Here is a 21,744-nt window from a genome sequence, read left to right as displayed (position 1 = left end):
CTTTTAAAAAAATATGCACAGAAGTGTGCACTTTTCCCATTCAAATGAACTGAAAAACGAGCTTCTAAGTGAAATTCAGAGAATTTTGGTGAACTCAAAAACCTCCTTTTATTGCCATTCCTAGTTAAGAGTTCTCTTGACATGGACATTAATCATGTCAACAATGAGGGTTTGCCCATAACAACAATTTGTTGTCAGATACCGGTTAAAAATCTTGATTATTCCTATTTAGCATTAATCATGATTGACATTGGTGCCAATGTAAACCTTACCTCTGCTTGAGGGTAACAGAAGGGCAAAGGGAATTCTGAGAGATGTGGGGAAATTCCATGGCCCACTCCCTAAACCATTTTAATGAGACTTATGTCTGAACCATCCTATAACTTGCCACAAAGAAATGCAAAGATAAGGACTACAGCAAGAAAAAATAAATATAATGGAAAATGAAGGGTCTAGCAGCAAAAATCGTACCTTGAAGTGGCAAACCTGAGAGAGAAGAAAGTGAGCAAAAAAAGGAAAAAAGAAAGAGGCATCCATTTGACCTCTGTAATCACTCTTAAGAGAGAAGCTACCTGTTTAGGGCACGATTCATTAGGCACTTCTTTGTACTTCTGTAACACTTGCATGAAGGAAATTGATAGAGAATAAACAGCAGCTGTATTTTCCAAGAGTCACAAATGAGTTAGTAGCATTTCTGGAGTAAGAGACACATCAACATGGCAGTTCTGTATACACTGAAGAAAAATATCTTCAAAATCAGCACATGTTAAAACAAAGAATCTTAGACCATAAAAGATCATAAGCTACTTATAACTCATGAGTGAGAGATGACGACCAACACACAGGGCCTTTCATGTTCCCTTTCCCCTGTGAGCTGGGGAGCACTCTGCAGGTATACACACAGCAGGGAATCCTCATTGGCACATGGGCTACTTCTGCTCAAGGAACACAAGGCCCCAGTGCTGGGATGATATTCATTATTTAGCATATAAAATGGCTAATCAGCACTAATCAGTTCAGGCATTATGCAACGTGTATGCAAAGTGGTGCACGTAATGTTGCTTTCCTTCCTACTGCAGCCCCTTCCCCCCACCCCACCCGCCCCGGTATTCTCAGAAGATGTTTTTACCTTTTAGAAGCAGCCATTGAAATACTTCAAGCACTGATTATACTCAGAGCAGCCCCTAAATATGCTACTGGCAAGCAACCAAATAAAGGTTGGTCTCTTCTACTCTCACACACATATTTTATTCTGCACCATTTTAATATATACATTTTGACAGCAACAAGATGCCCAGAATAGAGGACACAATAAAAAAAAGAGTGGATCTGCCCATGGGTAGAAGCTGACTTTCCCATCCCCTCCTTTCTCTGCCAGCCCCTCCTTTCTCTGCCAGCCCCAGAACTCCCCAAAAACGCTCCCCTGAGAGTCAGGGGACCCTGCTGAGTAGGAAGGGGGAATTAATGGAAAACTCACAGGAGCCCTGCTTGCTTTCCATTAGTTCCACCTTTAGCCTCAGCCCACCTCATGCAGTAGGGATCCCCAACTAACAGGAGACCATTTTCAGGAAGTAGGGGAAGTAGGGTGGTAAAGTCAGCTTCCACCTACCTCTGACTATGGGCAGATCTCTGGACCCCAACCATAGGAATAGAGAAATGAGAAACAGCGATAGTCATCTTGGATATGTGACACATCACTTGCTGCTCTGTTGCTCCCTTCCTTCCTCCTTACCTGCTACACTGCTGCTTGAATCATCCTGAATTTTGAAAGCAAAACCATAACAGCTACCCATATCCCTGAGGAATGTTCTACATAAACCTCTTTATATAAACCTTTATAAAACTGAGTGAAACATCTCAGTTTTTAAAATAAAATGTTGGCACAAGCTATCCTCCTAAGTAATCTGAAAGAATCACAGATATTCTTTGGTGAAAACACAATTCAAAGCATTAGTTTGATTAAACATAATTCTAAATGTAGTTTGACAGTCAGGTCACAAACATTATCTGGGTTTTACAATGTTATTTTGAACAGCTAGAATATGTTACACAATCAGCATCTTTCAGCAAAATGAACGTAGGTGTTTTGGAGAATAAAATGAGCTAGGCTAACCTAGCTCATTTTATTATCCAGGGTATCCAGAAGACGGGATACCCTGGAGAAGAGGCTGATGCTAGGGAAAGTGGAAGGCAAAAGGAAGAGGGGCTTACCAAGGGCAAGATGGATGGATGATATTCTGGCGGTAACAGACTTGACCTTGGGGGAGCTAGGGGTAGTGGCGGCCGACAGAAAGCTCTGACGACTGAACGAATAAACAAGGCTAACCAAAATAAGTCCTCGAACCAGTATTCTGCATCATGAATCTCACTGTCTATCATCTAATGCTGCTGTAATTCCCCCCCCCCTTCGTGGGAAATCTATGCCAAGATAAAAACAAACAAACATATCACATCTTCTTGCTGAAAGAGACACTGATTTAAAGAACTCCGTATGTCCAAGGAAGATTTTGACTCGTGTTTTCTGTACAGCCACCCATTTGTCCCAGGTCATGCGGCAAATGCCCTTTGAAGCTGAAGAAAGTTTCAAAAGTAATTTGTGATGTCACAGGGAGTTCCTACTATTGAAAGGGTTAGGAAGCAAAAATTTCATAGGACATAACTACATCTCTGAGGGCACCTAAAGCAAGGGTGGGCGACACACAGCCTGCATGCAGCTCCCACCGCTGGGAGGGAGGGGATTCAGAAAAAAGTAGTGTCTAGAGCAGCTCGAGTGCCATTTTCTAAATTGTATTTTATTTTTTGCACCTGCAAGGGTGGGATGGGCAGCCTACGGCAGGGAGGCTGGGGTGGGTGGGTGATAATGACCCCAGGACCTCCCCAGTTGCCAAGTCCTGATCTAAAATAAAGTCTAGGAACAAGAAATTAGGTTCATGCCTCCTGCTGGATATTTCTACATAGGTTTTTCTATCTGACTTAATATTTTTTGTCCATATTCTGTTACAGGCATTCCTCTATATAGGGAAAATGTGATATCAAAATTGGCCCCAAATCTCTACTTGCAAAACAATAGGATCTCTTCATTTCTAAAGAGAATAGAAAATTGCTACAGATATAGCTGTAATCCTTTCAGTTTTCAATAAACCAAATCTTTGCCAAAGCTATGCAAGGTCACTTTTCTACTCAGTTAGCTCATTCTCTGAACCACCTAGTCTTCAACCAAACCTTTACAAACAACATACAAAACACATATTTAAAAACAAAGAGTGTTTACGCATAGCAACTCTTTTCAGACTTAGCAGCAATAGTCTATTCTATTTTTTACCATTTTCTGTCCTTTTGAGATTCTCATATCTGGAGAGGGGAGCAGTTCTGTTCAATTTGTAAGTAACTCTCAATAATACTTCAAGAGTAACCATGCAGGTACTCCATATTGAGCATTTCTCTTCAGGAAGAGGCATAGTAATAATAAGAACAACCAGAACGATATTTATTCTTTTATAATTAAGTAGGAAATGTCTTAGGAGTCCTCTCAGAAAATGTACAAGAAAGTTAACTGAGAATAAATATCATCTACGATACTGGTAAATCAGCCCAGCACTGTGGAAACATTTCAGACACTTAAATATTCTTTAATAAAGATCATTTACAGACAGTGTTTCATGCAGCCACAAGTTCTTCAAATGGCATGATTTCAATATAGCTGCTTTTGATCACTTGCTGCTTCTGTAGAGGGCAGAAAAGTAACTAACTACACATCGCAGCACTAACAGAAATAACCCACACCTATCTGAACTGTACCAAATTCTAATCATCATTATTCTGAAGATATTAAATTAGGGCTTTTCTAAGATGGTGCCTGTCTTTTGTAGTTTAAGTGCTTATTTTGGGATATATCCAGCATTTACTTCTGCTCATGTAACAGAATGTTTCTTTCCTCTCGTTCCCCCTGCCCCTGTGCCTGCCAAGAAATGCCTCCTTCCTGTTCCATTGCTAGAAACCTTCCATTGTCAGGGGGATACTTCATCCAACATTGTTATTTTTAAAGGTGATGCTCAATTAATCAAACTCCTTTTTGATCAAAGTTTAATTAAATACTCTTTCAATCAAACATTGCATCCCTATATTAAGCACATCTCACTATTTACATACTCTCAGATTCTAAAATGCACACCCTGAAACAACTGCAGATTCTAGCTAATTTGTGTTATTGTTTAGGTACTAGTATCAAAAAAAGGCTGGAGAACATTTTCTAGTAATTTTAAGCATTTTTTTTAAAAAAAAACCACTGCAAGCAATGTTCTGGAGTTGTGAAAAAATGCAAATACCTATAGTAGACACCTGTTATACAGAATATAGTGCAAAAACGTTTGACTGGGATAAGAAGGGGACAGTTATTGCAATTTTGGTCATTCCTGTCTAAAGGAAATGGTTACCAGGATGAGTTATGGTACTGGCAGAGTACAGTCTGTATTTTGTTATAATTCTCCTTGGTTTTCAAAAAAAAGAACATTATTTGCACTAAGAAGTATTTTCCAAAATATACATGAAAGAAATTTGTCAACCTAAATAAAAACTTGGCTAAACAATTAGAAAGTTTCTGAAATTATTGGGCATAGTTAAGGAGTCCAATATACATGCACTAGTATTCGTTTTGTTTTACCTGTTGAACTGATGAACACAGTTGTTCTATATATGCAAAGGTAAATTTGTTGGTAACCTTCTAAACAATCTCACTGAAAGAAATGGGAGTTGCACAAAAAGATGGCAGCTCTTGTGCACCTCTCACACCTTTCAGAGGAGGCTGTACAGGAAAGGATTCTGATATATGTACACATATTGAACTCCAGAAAAGCCAAATAATGCTGGTTTGTACCCATTGCTTGTACAAGGCAGGTTGCACAACTGATATTTCTTTTCTTTTCTTCCCTTCCTCACCACTACAGACTCTGGAAACTGCCTCGAGAGTGTCAGGTTCCCTTCTGAACAGCAGAGGCAGTATGAGGGAAGAACCACTCTATATCAGCCAGAAGGATTTTGCACCAGCAGAGCTCCCAATGGAGCAAGATCCCTCCACCCACTTTCAGCTGATTCTCCCCCTGCGCACTGAAGCACTGTATGACAGCCCCGTTGAAGAGCAATTTTTGTGGGTACAGGGAAGTCCAAGGAGGAGGAGAGGAAGAGAACAATCAGGTGCACAACCTGCCTTCCACATGCACAACTATTGGATACAACCATCCATTACAATTTTACTATAACTTTTTTCCTTTAGTTTAAAATAGGATATGTAACTTTCGTATCCTTCTCACAGTTACATGGTCTAGTGCATTCTAGGAGGAATTTCTCTATAGTACAACACACAACTGAAAACTCCAAGGGCGGTTCTTAGGTTTTGTCTGCACCAGTATTTTATCACAACTCACTGCTGACAGGAGGTACCTATATTGTGCTTCTCATTGGCATCAACTGCATTCAATACACCTAGAATCTGTATCGTTGTATTATCACACTTAAGACAGTATCTTAAGCCCTATTCACATGCTAATTATGTGTAGGGCAGTCCCATGGTGAAATAGGAGCAGGACTGCCCTCCTGCTCTTAATGTCATATCCTCAGGCTAGTCCCACTGTCTGACACCTGCGTATTCAGCAAAAAGGTCTGCAAAAGAACATCTATGTGAGAGCAGCTTTTTAGGCATAGGGGCTCCACACTATTGGGATAGTGCTCAACCAGGTGTCCTGATCGCATGGAACACATAAAGGATCCTTTGCAACTATGCATGCTGAACATGCATGGATGGAGGGCAGGGCTAGCCCAAGCATGTGACACCAGGGCCGGATCTACACTACTGCTTTAAAGTGCTATAAAACTGTTATAAAGCGCTTTAAAGCAATAGTGTAGATCCAGGTTAGGATGGGGCCAAAAGCAAGGACCTACTTCACCATAGGACTGTGCCACACACAAGTTCCCTGCTTCTATCTGTTGCACTATAAAATGCATGTGGGCAGGAAACCCTAGAAAATTAGTCATCACAACTTTTGTCTTCTGGTGAATGCTATCCTCTGCCCTTCACTGTTTCCTGACTTCAAAAATGTGAATCATAAACCTTATTCTCTTTTGCTAACAGGTGCAAAAACACAAACCTGCTTGATGAGCCCTCCTAGTCTCCATGCCAGGAAAGAACATAGAAAATTTAAAAGATGCTTATTCACAAACCGATGTGATCATAAAGCACAATTACAAAATCGAGCAATTCTTACTCAACATGTTTTGAAATAAGGAAGATTTTAGGAGGAGGCTGAAGGCCAACCACCAGCCACATATCCTTTGGGACAATCCAGTTGTCCCCAAACACCCCAATACTTGTAGATACAGAATTACCAACTAATACAAGGTGCATTGAAAGTAGCAAGTTGCCAGATATAAATGTCCTGTAAGCAATGCAAACCAATACACATTGATATAAGTGAGTTAACTTGTAGTGCAGACCTGTCCTCACATTTCCTTGTCAATACAATGAATGAAAACTACTCACACAAATAGTTATCAATCCAACACAGTGTAAAAGATTGACATCACTTCCCACCTTGGGAGTAATAAAGTAAAACTATTCATGGAAAACAAAGTCTAGTGATGGAATACCTTGTAATAGGTAAACTATTACCAAAAAAATTTAAAAGCATACACTGTGTTCCATAGCTATTTCTAGAAGGCTTCCCATTTCTATTTTTAATCTATGTTCAACAGATGTAAACAATCTCCCCAGAAAGTGGATGTTGCCTCTGCCTCTTTACATCCTCTTTAAAAATGTTACAACATTCCAATTGATGCATCAGACTCAGCCATGAGTTAGCACAGTCAGTCAATCCAACTGGTAGGTCCCAGATCAATGTCTTCAGCCAGTAACCGCTTCAATAAAGCAAGTGCTCACAGATTTAAATCAAATCCAAAGTGAAGTTTCGAATGACATCTGGTGCTCCTGTGTCAAAGCCACATATATCCAACATGCCCCTGTCATCCGGGTCTGCAATGGTGAAGCCGCTGGATGTCATTCCACAAACGATCAGTTTGGATGGAATACCCGTTCTCTAAAGGAAAACAAGGAAGAAAAACAAACATTTTCCCCTCCAGTATGCACCTGAAAAATAATTTATGAAAGTTTTATAAAAGCGAAATCTTGTAGACCTTATTATGGCAGGTACAGGAAGCCTGGCCTGGCCCTCAGCCCCAAACCTCAGAGGAAACTCTACTGACTCAATATCTTGGTTTCAGGACAGCATAATGGCTTACCTCCACACTGGCAATTCTCCAGGGTCTCTGATCCCAACTGAGATTAGGTCTCCTTGGGTAGGTGGAGGAAATGGACGGGCTTTCCTACTTTCATTGGCTCTAGTCCTTTTCCTTTTCTTGCTCCTCTCTTCTGCTTGGCCCTAGGCGACCTTTCATAGTCCCCAGTGACATGCATGATGGCCTTCATGGCTTATTTGCATAGCCCAGGTATACTTCTAGATGGCTTGATTATGATATGGAGCCACAGCACCCAACACCAATACAGATAAAAGACAAAACTACTATGTACTGAGCAAACTCCTTTAAGATATTACTTTGGGTTAGATCCAGATTTCCACCAGATTAACTGCACTGATAGAAGAGGACTTCCCTGCCCCCTCCTTTCTGTGACAGCCCTTCTAGCCCCCTGAAAATGATAGTCTGAACAACGGGAGACTCTGCCGAATGAGGCGTGTTGTGGTGTGAGGGGGGATGAGGGGATCCCCAAAACTCAGGCAGAGGGACCTACCATGAGCAGAGCCCTACCTCTCACAGAAGGTCCCTTCCTCTTGCAGGAGGCAGATCCTAGACCCCAACCCTAAATGTTTGCACCATTAACATCTTAACAGTGAGTTAGTCCCTCGTTTTACATTTTTTCTATTATCACACAGAATTGTTTCTGAAGATTCCCCCTTTCTGCAATTTAGCATTTAAAACTCAAGCCTTCTTTGCAGAAACATCATAGCATCATTTACCTCCCTATACTGCCTCAAGGCTGTGGCAGGATGAATATCTCCAGCAAAGGTCTCATTATCCGTGAACACAATAAAGACATCGACAGCTACACCTGTCTTTTGAGCCCAAAGCATCGGAAGAGAACAATCAGTGGCACCCATTGGAATCTAGGATAAGCAAGAAACTCTAATCAAGAACAGAGCAAGTAAACAGCTGTTCCATAGCTGAAAAAACTAGCCGTATTACCATCTTAGTTCTAATACGAATGTAGTTCTGTCACAAGACACATCCACGGGGCAAGTGAATGGAAGTTCATATACAAGACACAACAACTTTCCTTGGTCACATCGCATTTTCCCTAGTAAACAATTGTTTCCCTGGGAAGTTGCCTAATTCCAGAGCAAACTATTTTTATACCTCTAGTCCAGTGGCAGTATTTCTACACTGCCTTATGCAGAGGCCTTCTACCTAAGCCTTTTAACTGAAGTTGCCAAAGATTAGCTAGTAAAGGGTGCGTAGTGCAGCAGTTTTAGTGGCAACCAGAGAACTATAAAATGCCCAGCCCCTAGAGCGGGGATAAGAAACCTTTTTCAGCCCATGGGCTGCATTATCTCATTAGCGACCTGTCAGGAGTGAGATGCCATCAGTGAGTGGGGCCACTGCACAGTGTCTCACTCATAAGAACACACCATTCATGCAAACACACAAACACACCACTACTCAAAACATACATACATGTGCGCGTGCACCCACCCACCCATACCTACCCACCAACGCTGCCATTAGGTTTAGACAAAGCCTTTCATTGAGGCCAAAGGAAGGCTCCCCCCATCTCCTGCAAGCCTAATTGCAGCTCAGTGTGACCATTTGGGGTACTTAGCTTTCCCCTTCTCAAGTGCAGTCAACCTCCCACAGCAATTAGGCTTGAAAGGCTTTTTCCAAGCCTAATTAGAGGTAGGTGGGGAGACACACAATTTTTGAGGGATATCAGAGCACACAGCCCATCAGTGGCTCCTGCTCTATAAAACACCTCTATCCTCTTTCCCTCTGTGTCCCTTATTCGTGGAACTGCCTCCCAGAACATCTACATAATACCACCTCTCACTTCCTTTCTCTCTCCCTCTACCTCCCACCTCAAACCCACGTTTGTGTGAAGCCTTTCACTTAATGCTCAGACTCAACTGCAACAAAGCTTAACTACATGTAACTGTACTTCCGTTTCCCTTGCTAATCCCTTCCTCCCTTGGTGTCCCCTTCTGTTGAAATTTAAATTGTAGGACTCCTCAGTCTTTTCCTACTTACTTTTCACAATTCCATACATTTAGTTGAGTTTTCATGTATGAAAATACTGAGACAAAAACAAAAACTTTAGATACCTCAGACATTTTCTGTAATACTTGAGGTAAAGTCATGTCCTCCGTCACTGGACAAGGGACCATTTCATGGGAAAAGGCAACAATATGAGAATCTTTTTCAGTGCGTGCAACAACCTGGTGAAAGAGTAAAAAAAAGGAGAAAGTAAAATCATAATGTTATTTTCATTTTCCCTTCTTTTTGTTTTGTGTTTTGGTGAGAGACCAAAAGGTATCCTGTGCCTCAGGTTTTCCATAGTCCCCAATGCTATAGAATTTCTTTCCCCCCACACTGCCCACTCTTCCTTCTTTCAGTTCCATCCTCTCTTACAGACCCCTCTGCCTTTATCTTCCTCTTTTGTGCTGCTGCTGCAATTCCGAGAGGAAGTGCCTTCAACATGATTCCTTCTTGCCTCACTAGAAACAGATACTCAAGGGTTGCACCATCTTGTTCAAAGCAACCACTCTAACTAGGGGAGTAGGAGCTATTGTAAAGGCACTTTGTTCCCTACTATAGTATGACGAACAGAACAGGTGACAGTGTTGGCAGTGGGGAATGAGTGATGGCATGACCTAGACTGGTAGGTTGGTTGAGAAGCAGGAAGAGGATGACTGCCACCAGCACCTCTCAAAATATTCCCAAGCACTGAGAGACTCCCCTTAGCCCGAAGCTGGAAGAGATGTGATACCTTCAGTGAGAACTCTTCCTTGGACCTGCAGTATGTTCTGAAAAATTATAGAAAGAGACGTCCCCAAAACATGCAGGATTATCTACATGCTTTCAGAAAGTTCTAATTTTATATGATAAAATAAGTAGGGTAGGGATGTGTTTGAGGGCTTCCCCTAAAGAATCTGATGGTAGCTTTTCCTTTAAACTTTGTATTTTCAGTATCTGCTTTTACCTATGTAACCATGAGGTAAGAGACCCTAAGGTAGTGAATTTCCAGGTGTGCTTTAATTAGGTCTCTAGTGCATGTTTGGGCCTGAAAGAGCACAAAATCACTCCACATTTGAATTGGGTCCAAAGAATGTGGCATCTCTTACCATACACATTGCGGCAGCAACTGTGCTGGCATTCAGCACACTACCCAAAACCTTTTGGAACATAGAGTCGCTGACATCAACTGCAAGCAAGAAACGCTTCTCCGTTGGTTCTACTGTCTAAAGGAAGGGAGGAGGAAAGGAGGGAAAAGTCAGAAAACCTAGTGTTGAGTTTTGCTTTTTATTGTTGTTTTTATAGCATTTGGATGCATTTTGAATCAGCAATATCAGTCAAGGAAACTGCTAACTTGTAGAAACAGAACTAAGTACCCAATATAGTAGACACACACCAAGGATGCACTAGGTGTTCTTCTTTGCAACCCTTCCTTCTCAACCAAATACTAGACTTCAGGAAATTCAGCAGGAAGAAGTAGCTAAGAGTATAATCTGAAGAATGAATCTCTGATGGGGCTTCAGCTGGGCAAGAAAGGAAGCAGCAGCAGCCTGGATTATGAAGGTGGTGATGTTCTTGTGGCTCTAGATCATATGGAGATATTTGTTTTCAACGTACTTAGGAACTTTTACCATCCTTTCCCTAAACCTTTATCACCAAAATTCAGTATTTCCTACACAGAGATTGTCGATCTGGAGAGCTATACTAGAAACATTTAAGACACAAGTTTAAAATAAACAAGCTATTAAAACTAGTTTAAGTTCCTGCGCCTACAAATTCACAACAGTTACCTTGAAGGTCTTGTAAAATGAAGCATCAAGAGCTTCCAAAATGTCCTTGTCGGGTTGCCAATGAAGTTTCCCCCTATAGCTACGTTCCCCTTTGTAGGTTTCTAGTGCAACCAAAATATGGAATGGATGTATTCGAGCCTAGAAGAACACACACATATATAAAGGTACATTTGCAAAGATAACTAATGGGCAAAACAAGTTCAAAAATAAGCAAATAAAAAACTCACTTCTCTTTACACCTGTAATTTTGATTGACTGAATACAAGATCTGTGACGTATATGACAGAAACTGCTATTCCTTTGGATATTTCTAGATAGAAAAATGATGTCCTTCCTAAGCTGGTTCCTAACCATTGTAACCTAAATAAGCATTCTAAAATGTGCTGACAATTATCTTCTTCACGCTACATGGGATTAAAAGCCTCTTTCAAGATGTACATGCAAAGGCTGTTAATTTGTTAGGGTTTTTTAAACTTCTGAAATGCCCATGTAGATTTTTCCTTTGTGATCCAAGCTATGTTGCAGCTTCAATACCCTTTGCCTCCTACCCTTATCATACTCTTTCAGAAATCTCATAAGCTTTCTAGAAGGATTAAACCCCTTTCCACAAAAGGAGATTGCTTCCTGACCTGTCTAACAAGATGTTTCCATTCCTCCTACAAAATGATTATCCCTTAAAATGCTAACCAAGTAGTGGGAAAAGTAATAATGTTTTGTTATTTGCCAACTCCTCAACATCCTTTTCTAAGAGGATGACTTCAACATTTCACTTGATCAACCAATTTCTTAATAATAATGTGGCAATGTGAAAGAACAAGACCACATAGGACTCTTATTTTCCTAACCTTATCTAAATGTTCCATAATTCCAAAGACCCCAAAGGTGGCTTTTTAAAGTGAAAATAGCAGGCTTCTCTCTTCAATCTCTATGCCCTTTGCAGTCCCAAACACTACCCATTAATCAAGATCTGCAATTCAGAAAAATGAAATAATTTGTTAGCTGTAAAAGAGCATTGATTATATGTTAGTATACCAACTCAAACAGAGTTACCATTCGGGTAGCTTTAGAATAATATACTAATAAATCCTTACCTTTTTAAGAAGTTTTTCATTTTTTAGTCTTTCACAAACTATTGTTACTTCTGGACTTCCCGGTTCAAGTACAGAATTTGCTGTCATCTTTCCCAGATTCCTCAACATTGCTGTTAAAGGCATCTCTTGTAGCAATGCTTTCCACACCTTATACAGAATAGGATTGAAGCAATGGGGGAGGGAGAGGAGATATCATGGTGTTTAAACATGAGGATCTACTACATGTAATCATTCAGGGATCAACTAGTCAATTATGCTTTGTCAAGTTGCTGTTTTACTATGTACAGCACCATATTAATTGATGGTGCTATCATCATCATCATCATATTTTAAAAGCATTATAGAAAAAAAGGACACAAAATTATTAAGGTAAGCATAATGCAAAATATTAATCCTTATATAATGTACTCACCTCTTTAGATTGCAAATGACTTGTCAGGAGGTGTTCCCTAACTAAACTAAACTCTTCTATCAAATGAATCACTTCCAATTCATCCTCTGTATGCTTCACCCTCTCCACTGCCTCCAAGTATTTTAACAGTTTTTCAGTCTCAGCAGAAAGCTTGTTTTCTTTATAGGCCTCCTGGACTTCCTTCCACCCTTTCATTACATACTTAGTGACTATAGCAAGGCCTGTTGAAAGACAAAAAGTTTTATTCAGTAATTCTTGCATAACAGCTTCTGGACAGAATGTTTTCAAAGAGTGGCATGCTCTATAAAACTGTCAGTTATCATGATGGACTTCAGAGTCCTACACAAATATAGCTTGTTAAGAATATTTATTTTAAAATAAACTCTATTTGGAAACTTAAACAAACTGCTAATTTTTCTACCCATTTTGCTTTGATTTCATAGTGGGAGACAGTGAAAAACAGAAGACCAATAGTTTTATTATACAATTAAATACATACACACACACACACACGAAAAACTCCTTTGCCCTAAATCTTTGGGGCAATAGGATTGCAGGGAAACCATGGGAATCCTTTCTGGCCTAACTCTCCAAGGCTTTTGCTATTTCCAATAATAAAAAAAGCCATGCTAAAATAAACATGGCTCTGTTTTCAGTTAAATTATTTTGTAGGTGTTCAATATATCTTAACAGAAAACAGAGGCATGTGACAAGTTGGGAAGGATCAACAACTCCAGAGTTGTTCCTTACCATGTGAATCCAGTTTATATCCAGTTTATCTAAAGAAGCCTTCTCGTAGAGAATTATATACCAGTTTCACATCTGCCATTCCTGGCCACAGTGGTGAAGCATACTACTGCTTATTAGCCCAAAGCACTTTTAGATGAAACACATTGGCTGAGATCGGACGATACACTAATCAACTGGGGGGAGGTATTGGGAACAGAATGGGAAACAACTGTTGATTAGCGTGTCATCTGAACTCAGCCATTATCTGGACCTGCCTTGCCCATCCTGGTATCCTCCAGATGTGTTAGACTACAATTCTCATTACATCTGGGCAGCCAGGGAAATAGCTTTCCATCGAGGATGATGGGAGTTGTAGTCAACACATCTTATAAGGGCACCAGGATAGGGAAGGAGATCTAAATCTATCTGGTTTCTGGCTAATGTTTGGGATAGGAAATGCCTTGATTATCAACAGCTGATCTATAATGAGAGAGAGTGGGGCAGGAGGGGGGAATAACCCAATTATTTCTCCCAAATTTCTAAATAGTATCCTTCTAGATCACCTGTTTCAGAGATGCACAACCTACATCCTGTCAAGACCTTTACTCTGCTCCCACCAACAACAAATAAACACTGTTCATTCCTTCCCTGAGAGATCCTCATACATGTCACCCTTTCACACTGATGTTAGCAGTGAGGTAAAGAGTAATTTATATCAGGATTGTTGGGGCAAGCATGTGTGTATGCACATGTGGCCACTGAGCCAGCATTACATGCAGCCCTTAGGGCCAAAAACGATGTGTACTCCTGATCCATGCGCTTGAGAGCAGAAGACACCGTTTGTAGTGATTCCACTCCTTCTTTGCAGAAAGTTTCCAAAACGTGTTGATAGGAGGCTACTGCTTCTTTCAAAAGGAATTCATTTTCAGAGGTCCCACATGACCACAATAACTCAAATAACCTAAATAGAGCCTATTGGCACATTGGTTTCTTGAAGAGAAAATTCCAAGGCAAGAATCCACAGAATCACAGTCAAGAGTTAAAATCCAGCAGTAGATTTCAAGTCAGGATCTCAACAGTACAGGATTCAAGGCAGACGAAGTAAAGGATTTACTAAAGGTCCAAGCAAGAAAGTACTTTGGGCAATTAAGACATTGTTCCCAGCAAAACCTCTTCGGCCTCTGCACCATCTTAAATATTTATTATATTTATATACCGCCCCATAGCTGAAGCTCTCTGGGCGGTTTACAACAGTGAGCATTAAAAAGTATACAAAATTTAAATACAGGGGCTGGGTTGCTAATCTGATTATCTGTCCTGACAGTGAATCCAGCCCATAAGTGAGCAGTATGTCTAAGAGGGTATCTGTGTTCTGCCCTCTTGAGTTGATGCCTAAATCTAAGTAACACCCCCCAAGTCCATAACTGAGGGTGTGTGAGAGTGGGAGGAAGACTGCTAGACATCCAGATTGGGGTCTTGTACAGGAGCTTGAGCCAGAATGTAAGGAGAATAACTCCTAAATCCGGCCCAGGGTTCTGATTCAAGGATTACACATGTGTAAAGCTACAATCATATGAACACTTACTTGGTAGTAAGTCCCACTTGATGGAGTGGGACTTCTATGTAATGATGCTTAGGACTACCATTTAAATAATGCACAAAAGCCACAGGAAAAAGGAGAAATATATGCTGTCATAAAGCTGAACAGGTATTAGTTTCTTAATCCATTTTGAGTTTTATAGGTCTTGTTCAGACAACACACTAAGCCATGGTTAGGCCACTAGCCTTTTTGCAACAAATTGTTAGTGTGTTTAAACCATAGTTATGTAGCCACCATGGTTAGGAATGGTTCACACAACACACTAAGTCATAGTTCATATGACATACTAAGCCATAATGTTTAGCTCAAAATGCTAAAGTGCTAAAAATGACATGCTAAATGGTTTAGCTCAAAATGCTAAAGATGACATGCTAAATGGTTTAGCAAGTCATCTGAACAGGGTCAATGTTATACTCTCAGTTTGTAACCATTTTAACTGAGCTGAATTATACCCATCTCACAAGAAAATATAAATCAGTAGCCTGGTTATTATCCATATTAAAATATGCAAAATTACTTCAATTTAAATGTGCAGTTTAATTTCTTGCCAACAAATGTCAAGACTATGATCAAAGAACCAAGTGAGATAAGAGGTAGAAATGGAAAAATTATTAATTAAGCGCCATTTGAGAAACTTCTTACTTCATCTGACAGTACGGAATAAAGATTGCACACAAACACAAATGTAAACAAGCATTTTTAAAGAAATGTGAGACTTACTGCATTCTATTCAAATGCTTTTCCTGTTACAAGGGATGCTTTTCCTGTTACAATTAAAATCAGAGGACCACACTTCTCAGTATCTGAATTTGAAATCTGTATGGTCTAAAAATTACATTTATGCATATATTTATATGCCAGTGCATCTTCCAAAGGAATGCCCATTGCTCTAATGTCAAAATGACCTCAGACAACAATAATTCCCCAGCTTTATGTAGGCTTCTTCCTTCCTCTACCTCTCTCTTGTTTAAACACATTTGTAGAAAAAAGTGCTTACTGCAGACAATATAGGTGTATCAGAATATTCTCAGTTGTTGTTACCTTCATTTGCTGGCTTTAAATGTGACAACCTGAGGAGATCTTTATGACACCAGCCATTTCTTTTCTTATATTTTGTCACTGCTAAGGCAATAGCCATGTCATTCTTGCCATTGTACCAATCTGCAACAGCTTTTCTTAGCGCACGACCCCACATGCCACATTTCATGCCCTCCTTCAGATCCTTTTTAAATTGGATGAAAGTGAAGAGATGGGTTGGTATGCGACAAACTTCAGGGACAGCCTTATAAGCCGCTTGTTTTGTTTTTGCATCAGAACACTGAGAACAAATGGCAAGTGCAAACAATACAGGCTTCTGTTTTGCTGCCCTGCCTTCTTGGCTGAACGTCTTTATTTCTTGTACCACTTCACAGCCTCTGCCGTCTTCAATAAGCCTCAGCAGAGCCTCAGCATTTTCAAAGCCCAATTTTTGTTCCTTGATGTAGTAAGTACCTCCTTCAGAACCAAAACACAAGAAACGGCGCAATCGATTCATGTCCATAACCTGCCATACGTATCCACCTTCAGAGTTTGGTACCTGCTTTTCATTGCAAGGCTGCATTTGACCTGCTTCTTCCATTGCTTGTTAATCTTAGGAGGCCTCCTGAAATAAAACGCTTCCATTTAGTATGTAAAAGAAAACATGGGTGAGAAAACCTTTTTAAAAATAAATGTTTTTCTCTCCCCCTCCTCTTTTCCTCAATGAGATCTTATCTGTATGAACACAGTTATGAAGCACAGAAATGTTCTCCAAGCTATGCTAAGTTTAATGGATATGTCATAAATACACAACTAGCTGCTATCCAGAAGTTATATCTAAAATACACAACCCTCATATCTGTGAAACAGAAAGAAAAGAAACCTTGGATTGGATTCAGGATCTGCCTTCCATGGATGGAAGGGCTCTACTAATGTCTCAGCTAAATTTTCAGGAATCCCACCTCCCACAACATCACTGATCACCCAATTCAGCAGAGTCCCCCTATCCTATGGGTAGCATTTTCTGAGGGTTTGAGTGCCTGCCATGGGGAGGACAAGGCAGGGTAGTCTCCTTCTGCCAGTTGCACACATCTAAATCTGGATCCAACTTACTGAAAATGAGCAGCAGTGAAATCCTGAACATACTTAAAGCAGAATATGTGTATTAATGCATGCATAAAATAGATTAAGTATTAAGAGTTTAACAGTTCCTGGATTATTGGATTACTGTCCATGGGCACAATCCCCAGGGACCCTGGCTAAGAAGGTATCTAATTATTCTGACATGAAAAATGTGATGCTGATACCTGAAATATTTCTTCAGTCCTAATTTGGGGGGGCAGGCGGAATCAGCACATTTTGAATATTTAAGACACAATGGATTATGAAAATAAAATAGCACAGAGTAGATTAAACTATAACATTACAAGCTTCCTCAACCTGGTGCCCTCTAGATGTTTTGATTACAACTCCCAGGATTCCTGACCATTCGACAGGCTGACTAGGGCTGATGGTTGTTAGCCAAAGATGAATAAAGGCTGCATTAGGATGAGTTTTGCTAATTATTATATACACTGCCACAGACCATTATTTTTTTTCAATTGCGTGGAACTTTACCTCTCCAATACATTGCTTATGACTACTGGAGATTTGGAAACCCCAATTGACTGAGTCACTAATTTGACTTGGTCTTTTCCACTGCAGCAAGAACCCTTCAGTTTTCAGAAAATATATATCTACTACCAATTATTGGTGGATGCATGTCCAATGGTTATGGAGCACATCACCAGCCAGTATTCTGATACAGGCACATTTCTTTTCATACAATGAGATACAATTAGGATTCATACAATGAGAGTAAAAACAAACAAACTAAGGGTACAATCCTATGCACGTTTATACAGAAAAAAGTCGTACAATTCCCAGCATTCTCCAGCCAGCATGTAGGACTTTTTTCTGTCTAAATATGCATAGGATTACACTCTAAATGTACTAGTTCTTCCAGGGATCTAGTACTAAGACATACCAGAAAATTACAATGTTTCTAGGCAAGATATCTCCTCATACTTTAATGTTACACATTGTTTAAAATCTCTATCCCATCAAGTACAATTCTTAGTGGTGGAAAAATTCCAATGAAATTACTCAATAAAATGTTCAATGTTTTCTTAACAGAAATTAAAATCATTTCACTCCCAAACTACTATAATATTCTGCATAGCAAAGTTGTCTAGATTCTATCTTGCCCGTCAAAAAGGTACTACTAGCAGGTACATTGACAGATTAAATATGAATTCAATAAACACCAACAACCTATTCATACAGTGAGAAAATAGAAATGGATGTAAGACTCAGTGTTGTGTACGCTCAGAGAGCTTCAGCTATTGGGCAGTATAGAAATAAATAAATAAAAATTTTACTGTGTATTTCAGTTGTATCTAGAGATGTGAAGGCCCGGGGGGGGGGGGGGGGACTGGAAAAATTGGGGGTGGGGGGAAAGAAAAAATGGATTATGGAATGTTTTATTTTAGCATGATAAATAAAATGTTTAAGACAGAAATAATTTTCTTTGTTACGAATGTTGATAGTTTCTTCTGGGTTTTTTTAAATTCTGTTGTTGTTTTTTGTTTTTGTCTGCTCCTCATAAACTGGCAAAACCAAAGACGTTCCTTACAGTTCAGGTGTTCCTTACAGTTCAAAAGCTTGGATCTCCATTTGTTCCCAAAAAGGTAAAAAATTAAAAAAGTTAATCCAATTTGTAATAATTGTTTGAATACACTGTACTTTTAATATACCAAATGTGATACTTTTATGCCAAACCAATGTGTACATAATTACATTTGATGTTCCTAAAGTAACAAAGTGACTTTCAATCTCTAAAAGTGCTATTTCTGTCCGTCCCGTCCCCCAACCATTTTTTTCACATGGCTTCAAAATTTCTGGAAATTTTACATCTCTAGTTGTATCACATTCTTCTTCCAGTTTGCTCAGGTTGGGGGTACATGAGTTTATCCAATTTTATCTACACAATAACCCTGGAGATAGATTAGGCAGAGATAGTCTAATAGCCTCACAAGTTTCATAGCTGAACTCTGGTCCACATCTAATACTCTGTCTTGGTCAGTAGCAGTGCTCAGCAATGGAGTGCCTCTATACATATGCAAAGTACTTTCCTTACTAATGACATCAAATAACAACCAATGCACTGTCAGGATTAGGATGCAGAAAGCATGTAAATAGTTCTTACATGGAAGCCTGTGACAAATAAGAATTACCACCAGGTAACCAGGCAGGAAAGCTTCCACAAACACACTGGAGGCATTTCCCCCCCACTTTTTTGGGGCTTGTCGATATGTTGTGGCTGAACGTTGAGTGTGCATAAGTACCAGCCACTGTATTTATTCACCAAACATCAGTGAGTGTGTGTATAAATGGATTTTACCTATTGCTCATTGCGTGGATAAGTCTCTAATTTTACTGGGAAACATGCACAACTTGAAAACATTGCCTGATTATTTTATATGCTGCCTAATCACTATGAATATGCCTCACTTGGAGACTATGCACATTCACCTGTCAACCTAGGAATTGTTCACATCCTCCAAAATCTCTTGGAAGTTCTACCTATTGACCGGATTCCCTACTAATAATGTGGACGCTCCCCATGACATAAGCGCGCACTGTGGCCACTGTCAATGCATACATTCTCCAGTCAATCCACATTAACCCCCAACAGGGATACTTAGGGACCCACCGGCCTGTGGGCAACGGAGCTCCACGGGTCTCTTTTACAGGGCTGGTATAGCCCATCTATACTCAACTTGCAAGAATTGACTGGGATGAGGGATGTGTGTGTGTGTGTGTGTGAGAGAGAGAGAGAGAGAGAGAGAGAGTGCTGTGTGTGAGAAAAGTGTGTGTGTGTGTGTGAGAGAGAGAGGTGTGTGTGTGTGAGAGAGAGGTGTGTGTGTGTGTGAGAGAGGTGTGCGTGAGAAAAGTGTGTGTGTGTGTGAGAAAGTGGTGTGTGAGAGAAAAGTGTGTGTGTGTGTGTGAGAGAGAGAGTGGTGTGTGTGAGAGAGAGAGAGTGGTGTGTGTGAGAGAGAGTGGTGTGTGTGAGAAAAGTGTGTGTGTGTATGAGAGAGAGATGTGTGTGTGAGAGATGTGTGTGTGTGTGAGAGAGAGTGGTGTGTATGAGAAAAGTGTGTGTGAGAGAGAGAGAGAGAGAGATGTGTGAGAGAAAAGTGTGTGTGTGAGAGAGAGTGGTGTGTGTGAGAAAAGTGTGTGTGTGTGTGTGTGTGAGAGAGAGATGTGTGAGAAAAGTGTGTGTGTGAGAGAGAAAAGTGTGTGTGTGAGAGAGAAAAGTGTGTGTGTGAGAGAGAAAAGTGTGTGTGTGTGTGTGTGTGTGTGTGTGTGTGTGTGAGAGAGAGAGAGAGAGAGAGAGAGAGAGAGAGAGAGAGCGCTTGGCAGGCCCAAACTCAGCCCTTCATGAAGAGCAGGAGCGCAAACAGATTCCCTCCCGACACACCCGGGCCGGGCAGTGTCGTTCCTTACGTCAGGATGCGGCCCAAGCGGGTTCCGTGGCGTCCCCTGACAAACAAGCCGTACCTGCGCGGCAAGAGCAGTCGCCTGAGTGGCTGTCGGAGAGCAGCACAGGGGCCGGAGAGCTAACGGGAGAGGCTGGTCAGAGGGTTTCGTTTCTCTTCAAGATTCCTCACAGTTCGCTCCTCCCAACCTCACCGACACCGCTTGACAACTTCCCTCACGCAGAAGGGAAGGACCCGGATGCAGCAGCTGGCATTGTTTCCCCCCCCCCCCACGTCCAGCTGACGGGTATTCCCAGGACCCGGATGTAGTGCCCATCTCCACACGCAGTTCTTTTCCTATTCACTCACTCTCATTCATTCATTCATTTTCTCACTCTCTCACACAGAAATACAAAAAAAACAGGCAGCAAAGACCCGGATGAAACCAACAACAACCTCCCAAACTGGTGCCCTCCAGACATTTTTGGGACTACAACTCCCAGAATTCCTGCCCATTGGCTATGTTGGTTGGGGCTGTGGGGAGTTGAAGTTGAAAAAAAATCTGCAGGGCACCAGATTGGAGAAGGGTGACATGGAGAGAACTAGGTTGCAAGTGCCCGGATAGAACGGCCCCTAAATGTTTGCCTAAATGTATTCGTCTTTAACAGGTCGTTTAGGCTGTTGTTTTTGCTGCAAGAGATTAACGCTATCAACTCTGGAAAAACCCCTAAAGAGATGGTTCACATTGAACATCGCCATTGGCCATGATTCTGAATGTGGACTGTACTTTGCATGGACAATTTACCGCCGAATCCTGTTTTACTCGGAATTTACCCTCATTGAGCCCAGTAGGGCTTGCCCCCCCCCCCCCGGTTAAGTGGGGGAAGTATCGCAGCTGTAATCCTATACACACTTACCTGGGACTGGGAGCTAAACGCATAGGACTCGGCTACAAGAATGGCAGCCAATTCAGCTTGTGTTGGGACCGTCGCTCCTTAAACTCGGAAAGAATAAGCCAAGTGCCTCGGGCTCCATGAAACTGGAGAAGGGCCCACAGATCAGTGAGAGCACTTGGTTTGGAAGCACAAAGCCTCAGGTTTAATGATATCTCCAGTGAAGACTGGCGCTTAAGGTGGGAGGACTGGACGAGGGGACGGTGTAAAAGCCGGAACGGAACGGAACAGGCCGGAACGACCCCATTATATTAAAAAAAAAAAAAAACATACCCAAAACAGTGGCATGTGTTAGCAACACTTGGGAACAATAATTTAGGACTAAAACCATTGCAATATTATAT

At 40.8% G+C, this 21,744-nt stretch overlaps 1 protein-coding gene across 2 annotated transcripts; it reads right to left on the bottom strand.

Annotated features, from left to right (window-relative positions):
• Positions 1-1,375: 1,375 nt before the first annotated feature.
• Positions 1,376-21,450, bottom strand: RO60 (Ro60, Y RNA binding protein). Of its 2 annotated transcripts, none has more exons than XM_063135001.1 (9): positions 21,365-21,450; positions 15,952-16,552; positions 12,582-12,802; positions 12,170-12,316; positions 11,079-11,216; positions 10,398-10,514; positions 9,378-9,491; positions 8,022-8,168; positions 1,376-7,085 (listed from the first exon to the last, which is right to left on the bottom strand). In XM_063135001.1, exons 2-9 carry the CDS (start codon positions 16,526-16,528, stop codon positions 6,933-6,935), a joined length of 1,614 nt encoding a protein of 537 aa, XP_062991071.1. In that variant the 5' UTR covers positions 16,529-16,552; positions 21,365-21,450; the 3' UTR covers positions 1,376-6,932. The 2 variants fall into 2 exon arrangements, with proteins under 2 accessions (XP_062991071.1, XP_062991063.1); XM_063134993.1 differs by lacking the exon at positions 21,365-21,450 and adding an exon at positions 20,530-20,611.
• Positions 21,451-21,744: the final 294 nt, after the last annotated feature.

Source organism: Elgaria multicarinata, chromosome 1 (assembly GCF_023053635.1).
Source record: "Elgaria multicarinata webbii isolate HBS135686 ecotype San Diego chromosome 1, rElgMul1.1.pri, whole genome shotgun sequence".
In the NCBI taxonomy this organism is placed as follows: Eukaryota; Metazoa; Chordata; class Lepidosauria; order Squamata; family Anguidae; genus Elgaria; species Elgaria multicarinata.
The sequence above is the reverse complement of the archived record's forward strand: the minus strand, read 5'-3'. Positions and strand labels throughout refer to the sequence as shown.